The 11,956-nt window shown below is 39.4% G+C and overlaps 1 protein-coding gene across 1 annotated transcript in view; it reads left to right on the forward strand.

Moving 5' to 3' along the window:
• LOC101894763 (dopamine receptor 2) overlaps window positions 1-11,235 on the forward strand; it is a 112,667-nt gene extending 101,432 nt beyond the window's left edge. Inside the window, exon 2 of the mRNA XM_059118536.1 lies at window positions 9,327-11,235. Within this exon, the coding sequence (XP_058974519.1) occupies window positions 9,529-11,235 (1,707 nt within the window). The 5' untranslated portion in view covers window positions 9,327-9,528. The remainder of the gene's footprint in view (window positions 1-9,326) is intronic.
• The last annotated feature ends 721 nt before the right edge of the window (window positions 11,236-11,956 follow it).

The raw sequence follows: 11,956 nt of genomic DNA on the forward strand, positions 1-11,956 counted from the left end.
GATAATTTCACATGCACAAAGAAGCCATGGCAGAAGGAGAGACTTCTTTTCACATGAATATCGGGCATTCTTTCTTATCGCAGTCAACTGGCTGCCTGAGTGACTGAGTGACGAACGAACAAACGCATTATTGCTCCCAATTGCAAATTTAATCGTCGTTCTTTTGACGTTCATTTTCTTATTTTCGCGCTTTCGTTCGTTCGTTAGTTGGTTTCCTTTTGTTTCGCCTTTATTACCACATTTATATTCAATGAATATTCATAATGAACGAAGGATCCGCAAGGAATTGGCTTATCAGAATGCGATTAACATGATTAACATATTGACAATGTTGGCGTTACTGGTGTTGTTGGTGCTGTTGGTGGTTTTTTATGTGTTGGTGTTATAAAAAAAAAAAAAAAAAAAAAAAACGACAAACAGGAAAGTATGCGAATTGAATATTTAATGTTGATTTCAATTTAATTAAGGTGTGGTGTGGTATGATGAGAAGAAGAGAGTGGGAGAAAATCGATTTTATAATGTATTTATTCAAAAGCAATTATTCATTGTTCCGCATATTGCCAAAGGTAAATATGGAAAAATTTTTCCACCCCTAAATAAGGAGTGCAAAAAAATTTTTTTTGGGCAAAAATTTTAAACTCTTCAAATTTTCAGCCAATTTGGTTTGAGAATGTAAAAGAGATACTGCTGCGTGTGTACTTTCTCCCATTAAATATACATTCCAGAGCGGCTCGCCATACTTAATACCTTACAAAAATATTGACATTATCCCTAGCCCCCTATATAGCCATATCTTCTGATGTAAGCGCTTTAAATGTTTCGACCAAAATTAAGGGATTTTAATATTTAAAAACGCTTCTTGAAAAATCTGTATGACCCCATATAATGGGAAAGGGATCTTCAGATGACATGTTACAAGCTAAACTAAAGCAATGGTATAATCGTTTACTTTCAAAATCATTACGTAGACGACAATAGATTTTAAGGATTACTTTTCAATATTTTTTTCAGCCAGGCGAATTATATCGTGGATTTTTAAGAATATATTTTCAACGATCATCTGAGTTGTAAAGGTTGATTTTTTAAGATTGTTTTTCAACAGCCATCTGTACGTGAATTTTACAGAATTTTTTTATGGACCATCTGAGGATATTTTTAAAATACATTTATGAAAACCATCTGAGTTATAAAAGTGGATTTTTAAAAACATTTTCTAAACCACCATCGGAACTATAAATGTCGATTTTTTAAGAACATTTCTTAAACGATCATTTGAGCAATAAGCCGGGATTTTTATTGAGCATCATAGACCATTTCAGCTGCACCCCGAACTTTTCAATAATATTTTTTTCAATTTCATAGACTATCTCAGCTTCGTCCAATATATCTGATACCACATTGATATTGATTGATTTTTGGCAAGGATGGCTTCTTCTTAATCAAAACCCGAATCACGAAAATTCGACGAAATTAGTATGAACAAGTAAAAAAGCTGTAAGTTCGGCCGGGCCGAACTTTGAATACCCTCCACCATTTGGAACGAATTTGGCAATTTTCAAAAACAATAAAATCCATTAAAACTTCTGTTAAAATAGTAAAAACCGAATGTAGCTATTATTATAGGGCCTATACGACGACATGAACCTGCGTAGGTAACATTTGTCATAAGCCATTACAATATTCAAATGTGAAACTTAAAAAAATCGGTTATAATGTCGATAAAATCAAAATATCGAATATCGGGAGGTAACGTTATATATGGGGCTATACGAAGACCTGGACCTGCACTGACATTTTCTGTCGTAGGCTGTAGTATCCATTTCGAACTTCAAATACCAAATTTGAAACTATTCTGGTGAAAAATGTCCATAAAATCATCAAAATGCCGAATATCGGGAGGTACAGTTATATGGGGGCTATACCAAAACGTGGACCTACAAAAATACCAAAAGTCCTGCAGACATAACATACATTTGAGCAAAATTTTATCTTCCTACTTTAATTCGTTCGGAAGTGATTTCCACAGACGGACGGACATCGCTAAATCGACATAGAATTTTATGCTGATCAAGAATATATATACTTTGTGGGGTCTAAAATGTAAAGCTATATCTTAAATTAAACAAGTTAAATAGTATAAGTCGACTTTGCCGATAGCAGATCTTGTGTTAGTAAAACTAATGGCACATGTGAAATTTGAAGAGAACTAGATTCTAATTTCAGATTTTGTGATCGTTTTGGTTGTTCCATATTTTTACCCTTTGTAGGAGAGGTACCAGCACGAATGGTCCGATCTCTAACATCATTATAACAGATCTTGTGTTGATTGAAATATTGAGCTGTGCCAATCGAATGGAATAGGATCTTAATTTTGCATCTTATGAGCTTCATAAGTATTCAAAAAGTTGACCCTTTATGATGGAGGTACCAGAAGGAGTGGACCGATATATTCCATCTTCACACCAGACCTTGTCTAATAAAAATATTGCGACGCGTGTAATTTGAATATAATCGAACTCTTACATTACATTTTTTAAGAGTTATGTTTATTCAAAATTTTGACCCTTTGCGGGGGAGGTACTTGATAGAGTGAACCGGTATTGCCCATTTTCGCACCTAACCTAGAACTGATGGAAATATCAGAATGTGCAAAGTTCGAGCGAAATCGGATTATACTTTTTCTCTCTCTCTGTGCACTAAAATATTTTTTTTATTATTTTTTTTAATATTTCGAACTTTTGTGGAAGCGGCACCAAAAGGAGTGGACCGTTAATGCCCATCTCCAAACTCGATCTAAGTTTGATAATAATATTACGATGTACCAAATTTGGACCAAATCTGATACTCCCTTCGAGAGTCATCGTGCACTACAGACAGATCGACTTCAAATGTCCTGAAACGGATTTGGTCCAAAGATGCCTAGTGTTTAAAACATACATTTTGATGAGGCACATTTTGGCCATATCAAATGATATATACCCTCTTTAGTCATATGACTGAGGGTATAAAAAATATTAAATGAAATAAGTAAATAAAAGGCATACCAAAATCCAACACTCCCACTGTAACCCCACTTCTAAATTTCAGTAAAAATTGTACCAAATTTAGTACCATATAATACAGATTAATACGAATTTGCAAACCTTCCTACATAAGCCATCCTACACTCCAACAGTAATTTAATTCCAATTTTCAGGAAGAAATCTTGAAGAACAGTTTATTATTCTTCATACCGCTGTTCACGATAGGTATTGGATCTCCACCTTCCATGATGTGATCCAAGATTTTGTTGTTGACCATTTCCTCTAATGCTTCTAAATGGTCTTTATGCAAGTTGTCTGAACCTTTGTTTGTATCAATCAATGTATAATGCATTTCGTCCCTCAACTATTTTTTTGCTGTCTTTGTATAAGAAGTCGGCTTCGTACCCGTTTCCTCTTCTGTTGGACCAGGGATTTCTTCTCGCAAACCCCTGGTTTAGCAGTCGATTTCACGGTCGGGTACACCTATCCAGTGCTGGGGCGAACCTTGTCGCCCTCGGTCAAAGGATTCCTATTACAGCCTCCTTTGCGGCGTCCTTGACTTATTTTGCCCGGAGCATCTGTAGGTGGGAAGCTCTTTTTCTTTTTCGCCGGCATCGCAGTGCTCTGTTCTTCAGGGGCCTTATCCTCTTCCCTGCCTCCAACGGAGTGGTGGGAGTATTTGTCGCCTCCTTTGGAAAATCCTGTGCCTCAGCATTTTTGCTGTTTCGCCAAGGCACCTGTGGTTCACCCAAACCTGTGGTTCACCCAAATAAAAATTGTACTAAATTTAGTACCATTTAGTACACATTTGTATAACTACCTACATCATACAGTGCAAAAGAAATCTTGTTGTCAAATTTCAAAATTCCAACTCTACCGGTTCACTCAAGAATTAAATTGTATCAAATTTAGTACCATTTACTACACATAAGTATGAATTTTTAAAACTACCTACATTCCTCAGTTCTAGAATGCAATAGTTAAGGTATATCTAAACGTCAGAGTTCCAGCTCTATCGGTACCCCCAAATCCATATTGTACCGAATTTAGTATCATTTAGTACTTTTCGTACACAGACAAATTTGGAAACTTCCTCCATACCCCAATCATACACTCCACCAGCAACGTTTATTTCAAATTTCGGGATTCCAACTCCACCCGTTGCTACAAATTCAAATTGTACTAAATTTAGTACTTTGAGTATACACTTCTAAATCTACCTCCTTACATCGACCCTACTCCTCAACCTTGATTTCCATTTCTAGTTTTTAGCTCTAACCGTTCACATGATAAGGAATGGTACCAAATGTAGTATATTTTAGTACTTTTCGTACACTTATAGTGTAAATTTCCAAAAATCCTTTGGTACATCTATCATACACTCCATCAGTGACCCTCATTCCAAGTTTAAGAGTTCTAGCTCTGCTACAAAGGGTACCGTATTTAATACCTTTTAATACTTTTCGTACCGTTCTAGCACGAATTTCCACAAACCCAGGTTTATCTGACCCCTTCGGACCAAGAGTGACCCTCACCATTCTAGCTTCAGCCGTTTCGCCTGGACGTTGATGAAGTGTTACGAAGACTGCTACTTCTGCCCTGTAAAAATTTACGGATACGACAACATAGTAATGCAGTTTTTGAACGTTTTTGAAGAAAGTAATAATTTGTTTCGAAATCTTAACTCGAACATTTCGAAAGATGGAAAAAGGGAGGCGGAACTATCCAGGCCTTCTGCTTACCGCCCAATGTAATTGTTTGTATTGTCGATACACGTGTCTCATAATTTTAAATTTCAGCATTCCTGCTCTATCAGTTCACCCAATACAAATTGTATCAAATTTAGTACCATTTAGTACTTTTTGTGCACATAAGCACAAATTTCGAAAACTTCCTCCAAATCCCAAACCTACACTCCGCTAGTAATGTTAATAAATTTCAGGATTCCAGCTCCATCCGTTCCTCCAAATTCAAATTGTACTAAATTTAGTACAGTTTAGCACTTTTCGTATACATGAGTACATACTTCCAAAAATACCTCCTTACATCGACACTACCCCTCAAACTTGATTTCCATTCCAAAATGTCAAATTTTTAGTTCTAAACATTCACATGATACGAAATGGTACCAAATGCAGTACATTTTAGTACTTTTCGTACATTATAGTGCGAATTTCTAAAAACCCTTTGGTACATCTATCGTACACTCCATCAATGACCCTCTTTCCAAATTTAAGAGTTCTAGCTCTGCTACAAAAAAAATTCTCATCTTTAAACGTTTAAAAATTTCTCCGAAGAATAAACTTTAAATATTAGTTGTCCATTTCTATACCCTCCACCATATCATAGAGGGTATATTAAGTTTGTCATTCCGTTTGTAACACCTCGTAACATACATTTTAGACCCAACAAAGTATATATATTATTGATCAGCATAAAATTCTATGTCGATTTTCCGATGTCCGTCCGTCTGTCCTTCTGTGGAAATCACTCTAGCTTCCGACCGAAATGAAAATGTCTTCAGGACTTTTGGTATTGTAAATGGGTACTCAAAAGGTCCACGGTATGGTATAGCCCCCATGTAACGGTACCTCCCCATCTTCGGTATTTTGGTGTTTGTAGCGACATTATTCACCGGAAATGTTTTAAATATGGTATTTGATGTTCGTAATAGATACTACAGCCTATGACAGAAAATTGTCTGTGCATGTCTACGACTTCGTATAGCCCCCATATAACGGCACCTCCCGATATTCTGTATTTTAATGATTTTTGCGACATTATGTAATTGTGTCAAATTTGGTATTTGAAATTCGTAATGGATACTACGGCCTATGACAGTAAATTGTCTGGACCCTATATTCGATATTTGATGATACAGGTGCACGTCGTTGTATAGACCCTAATATAATGGCTACATTCGGTATTTTTAAGATTTTAACAGAATTTTTAACAGATTTATTTATTTATTATTATTTTTTTTTTTTTTTTTTGAAAATTGCCAAATTCGTTCCAAATGGTGGAGGGTATTCAAAGTTCGGCCCGGCCGAACTTGCAGCTTTTTTACTTGTTTTCCACATGTATATTCCAACTTTCCCTAGCATATTCAGACTACCCACCACTGATGTGTGATAATACAAAACTTTAAGCTTCTTAGCAAAGGAACCCGAGCAAAAAGACACGAAGAAGACAAATGAAAAACAAACTTGAAAAACAGATGATTGAGGGCTAATCCCTCATGGGTTAAGAGTAAAACAGTATTAAGTCGCTTTCCACAAAAAAGTGAAAAAAGAAGCGAAATTTATTCTTCTTTATTTTCTTTGCAATTTCTGTTTGCAGATCTGCACTTTCTTCATTGAACTCAAACATAAGTTCACGACACAGTTGCAGGTGTTGGCAAAACATTTCAATTCAATGGGGAAAATTGCGAATTTTCAGATGAAGAAGGCATGTGGCAAAAGGTAGATTGAGAGACAGATACAAAGGGGATCCCATGGCATATGAGTAGTTGCCGTTTGGTTGCAGATAACGCAAATTACATTTCAATGTTTGTTTGCTCTGCTTTATAAAGGATAACCGGCAACACATGCTAATCACCGTACAAATGTAGCAGCTGGATGTGGGGGCTTGGGAGTTTAGTGTGGAGGCTAGGGTAAATAAATTTCCATAATGTATTGGAATTTGTGATATGCCTCTGCTTGGGTAATGAAGAAATAAACATAGGTTTTCAGTAGGACATTATAGAGATTTTTAAAACTGGTTTTAAGCAAAGTGTCAAAAAAATCCAAATTCCAAAATCAATTCAATGAGTTTGTTTGAGATAGACAAATGGTTCTTGGAATATCCCTCAGTGCTTAACAAGAACTACATTTTTGCTTTCAACTCCCTTATCGTTATCTTTGGTAGACAGACTTCCTGTTCATTGAAATTCCCATCCTCAAAGAGGGTGGCAGCCCACTTTTCTTGTGAAAACTTTTTTTAAACTTTCCGCTGATAAAAATATCTTTTTAAAGTATTCAATTCGTTTCTCTTCTTGTGTTTTTTTAGTTTGCAAAATTCAATTTCCATTCGATTTGTTTCTTTCAAGGAGACGACATTTTTCAATTTCCGACATTAATTTGTCGATAACTTGAATGTGGCATTCGAATCATGCTGCAACTTTTCATGGCGAATATTAAAAATAAGTTTCCTTTTCAAATTGGATTATGTTTCCGGCAGTTTTCTTGTTCATATCACATTATTGTTGCTGCTGTTGTTAGAAGGTATAGGAAAGGACACATTTTGTTGGTTGTCAGCGTAGTATCTGTTATTTTAACGCGGGGATATTTGGGGGTATCGCGGGGATATTACTGGAAATCAATAGTTATGGGAAGACTGGAATAAGTGCATCAAAGTAAGTGCTCAAAGTAACTGGGTGAAAATGTTATAAACATTCAAGGTATTCTGATAATTATATAACATGAGGACTTCTCCTAGAAGACCAGTAGTTTCTCTTACTCAGGCCACATGGAATTCTAAGACCTTCTCATATTCGGCATGATCGACATCTTCTCATAGACAAGAGCTGAAAGCCCGCTCATAGTGGATCCAAAAACCCTCTTATAAAGGACAAGAAGGTGCCCACACACAGAATCAAAGTGCTCTCTCATAACATACTAAGACACCACCTCTCAAATTACCGAAGAGGATAGTAGATCAAAATGACTTCTCATTCCGGGGCAAAAAATACTCCCAGAGAGTATCAGAAGGTCTTCTCATACACCCCCAGAAGTTTCTCACATATTAAACATAACCAAATAGAGAAAATCATCTTGACCAGAAGGTCCTCTAATAGACAAATATAAAGTCCTCTCATAGTTGACCAGATGATACTCTTATAGAATACTGGAATGTGTTCCCATAGAGTACCTAAAGGTTCTCAAATTGATAACCAGAACTTCCTCTTATACCAGACCAGAAGTTCGTCTAATAATCGACCAGAAGGTGCTCTCATAGCGGTCCGGAAGTTGCACTTATAATGGACTAGAAGGTACTCTTATAAATGACTAGAAGATCCTTCCATAGAGAACTAGAAGGCCATCAAATAGAGCCCCAGAAGACAAGAAGCTTACCTTAGATGGACAAAACGTCCCTCTTATAAAGGAATAGAATATTCCATAATATAGGACCAGAAGTCATCTTATAAATGACTAGAAGGTCCCCCCGAGTGGACCAGAAGATCCTCTCAACGTGGATCATAAGGCTATTTCTTAGAGGGCAATGATGTCCTTTTATAGAGATCTTGGAGTTCACTAAAAAAGGATAAAGGACTAGAAGGTCTTCCTTTGCGTGAAGATTATTCTATAGAAGGTCTTCCTATAGACATTTCATAGAAGGCCAGAAGGGCTTCTAATAGAAGACGAGAAAAGCTTCTCATAGAAGGCCGGAAAGGAGTAAAGTCGAAGGTCTTTCCTTGGAAAAGGCGAAAATCTGTTTTAAAGGAGAGGCGAAGGTCTTCTCAGAAAGAGCAAAAGAGTTTTGAGTCTTCTGCAAAAAAATACTTTAATAGAAAGCCAGAAGGGCTTCTCATAGAAGTTTAGAAGGGCTTCTGAAAGAATGTCAGAAGGGCTTTTCATAAAATGTCAGAAGGGCTTCTCATAGAAGTCCAAAAGGGCTTCTCATAGAAGGCCAGAAGGGCTTCTCATAGAACAGTAGAAAAGCTGGAGGTCTTCTCAGCGAAGAGAGCTGGAGATCTTCTCAGCGAAGAGAGCCGGAGATCTTCTCAGCGAAGAGAGCTGGAGATCTTCTCAGCGAAGAGAGCTGGAGATCTTCTCAGCGAAGAGAGCTGGAGATCTTCTCAGCGAAGAGAGCTGGAGATCTTCTCAGCGAAGAGAGCTGGAGATCTTCTCAGAGAAGAGCTGGAGGTCTTCTCAGAGAAGAGCTGGAGGACTTCTCAGAGAAGAGCTGGAGGTCTTCTCAGAGAAAAGATGGATGCCTTCCCAGAGAAGGGCTGGAGGTCTTCTTATACGATAAGAAGTCTTCTCAGAAGATGTCAGAAGATCAGAAGTTAATCTGAAAAGGGCATATCGTAGAAGGCAATAATAATCCCTGAATATCCTCTCAGGAAAACCCAAAGGTCTTCTCGTACATGAGAAGAAGTTCTTCTTATTTAGAATTAAAAGGTCCATAGAAGCCCAAAAGCGTGTTCATATAGAAAGCCGAAGTAAATAATTTTCTCAGATTTTTTTTTTTATATTAAATATCGCCCTCAAAACTTTTATATAAAAATATTTCCATAACATATTTACTTTTATTTCATTTCAGGATTTGCCAGCCAATGCAGAGCCAACTAAAATATATTCGATTGGACTTTCAAAAATGGATTTCACTGACTACACAATCAATAATAACCTCCATTAGAATCTAAAACAGAAAATTTACAAAAATCACCGGCTCAAAACAACAACAACGACCTAAAAAGTCGAGAGAGAAAGCGCCCGAAATTCTATTCAAACATAAATGACAAATGATAATGAATAATGCAATCGGTAACATTGGAAACGTTACAACAACACACTACAACAGCATCGCCAGTGCCGTCAACAGCTCTGTACCCTACTGGGAATATGCCGCCCTGTTACAACCCCTGGCCGCTTCCATACCGAGAGCCTTCAGCAGCATGGAGTCGACTCACAATGCCGGCCAAAAGTCGGAATCATCATCGACCCACTACCAGCAACAACAACACATGTCCGCACAATACTACCCCTCATCCGTCGGAGAGGCAGCATTACCCGATACACCCGCCTTCACACGAAACGACAATCACCACAACTCCTCCGCCAGTGCACCAGCTACACCATCGCCTACATTCTTCTCTAGCTACAACATTTCCGATGACCTGTACTACTATTTCAATGGCTTTGTCGAGCACGGCGACACCATTTCCACATCCATATCAAGCACCGCCCCGACCATCATCAATCCGGCGGAAGCGTTTGCCACAACACCTGCGGATCCCTTCAACAGCACCAGCATACCTCAGGAGCCGGACTTGTCGGAGTTCCTCACCTCGTTGTCCAATGATCGGGTCAGCCTGCTGTCGTTTTTGTTCCTCTTCTCGTTTGCCACCGTTTTCGGCAATTCTCTGGTCATCCTGGCCGTCATAAGAGAGCGTTACCTGCATACGGCCACCAACTACTTCATCACCAGCTTGGCGGTGGCTGATTGTTTGGTGGGCTTGGTTGTGATGCCTTTCTCGGCACTGTACGAGGTGCTGGAGAACACGTGGTTCTTCGGCACCGACTGGTGTGATATCTGGAGATCACTGGATGTGCTCTTCAGCACGGCTTCCATACTCAATCTATGTGTCATATCACTGGACCGTTACTGGGCCATAACAGATCCGTTCTCATATCCCATGCGCATGACTGTGAAGCGGGCCGCACTGTTGATTTGTGCGGTCTGGGTATGTTCCAGCGCCATCAGCTTTCCGGCCATACTGTGGTGGCGGGCAGCCCGTGATGGTGAGATGCCGGCCTACAAGTGTACCTTCACGGAACATCTGGGCTACTTGGTGTTTTCGTCGACCATTTCATTTTACCTGCCGCTCCTCGTGATGGTATTCACCTATTGCCGCATTTATCGAGCGGCAGTGATACAGACGCGTTCACTGAAGATCGGCACCAAACAGGTGCTCATGGCCTCCGGTGAACTGCAGTTGACGTTGCGCATCCATCGCGGCGGTACCACACGAGAACCCTCCACCAGCTCTCACCATCAGGCGCTGCACGGTTCACTGGGCGGTGGTCCCAGTGGTGGCTCTCAGCATCATCCGCATGTCCATCATCATCATCGGACGTCGCATCACAATCACAGTAATGCGGGCACCACCACATCTACGCCGGAAGAGCCAGATGATGAGCCGCTATCGGCGCTGCACAACAATGGCCTGGCACGACATCGTCACATGGGCGGTAAGAACTTTTCGTGGTCAAGGAAATTGGCCAAATTCGCCAAGGAGAAGAAGGCGGCTAAGACGCTGGGCATTGTAATGGGTGTCTTCATCGTTTGTTGGCTGCCATTTTTCGTTGTGAATCTGTTGTCGGGTTTTTGCATGGAATGCATAGAGCATGAGGAGACCGTTTCGGCGGTGGTAACATGGCTGGGTTGGTTCAACTCTGGGATGAATCCTGTGATTTACGCGTGTTGGAGCAGAGATTTTCGGAGGTGAGTGTGGAGGAAAATTGGGAGAAGTTTGGTTGTTTAAAAGATATGAAGAGGTTATTTCCAGATTTTCGTCTTCTGGTCAAAGAAGACCAGAGCTGACCGTGATCTCATAGAAGGCCAGAGTTGATCTCATAGAAGAGCAATTGGTCTTCTCATAGAAGAGCAAGGCATTGTAATGGAGGAGGAGAGGAGCAATTGGTCTCCTCATAGAGAGCAATTGGTCTTCTCATAGAAGAGCAATTGGTCTTCTCATAGAAGAGCAATTGGTCTTCTCATAGAAGAGCAATTGGTCTTCTCATAGAAGAGCAATTGGTCTTCTCATAGAAGAGCAATTGGTCTTCTCATAGAAGAGCAATTGGTCTTCTCATAGAAGAACTGAAGGTCCACTCATAGAAAAGCTGAAGTTTATGAAAGAGCTTCTCATTGAAGAACTGAGCTCATGAAAGAGCTTCTAATTGAAGAGCTGAAAATCTTTTTTAAAGAAGACTAGCAGTGGGTCTTCTCCTAGAAGACCAGCAGTGGGTCTTCTCAAAAGAAGACCAGCAGCGGGTCTTCTCAAAAGAAGACCAGCGGAGGGTCTTCTCAAAAGAAGAGCAGCAGTGGGTCTTCTCAAAATAAGACCAGCAGTGGGTCTTCTCAAAATAAGACCAGCAGTGGGTCTCCTCAAAAGAAGACCAGCAGTGGGTCTTCTTAAAAGAAGACCAGCAGTGGGTCTTCTCAAAAGA

The sequence above is a fragment of the Musca domestica genome, unplaced genomic scaffold (genome assembly GCF_030504385.1).
Source record: "Musca domestica strain aabys unplaced genomic scaffold, Musca_domestica.polishedcontigs.V.1.1 1, whole genome shotgun sequence".
In the NCBI taxonomy this organism is placed as follows: Eukaryota; Metazoa; Arthropoda; class Insecta; order Diptera; family Muscidae; genus Musca; species Musca domestica.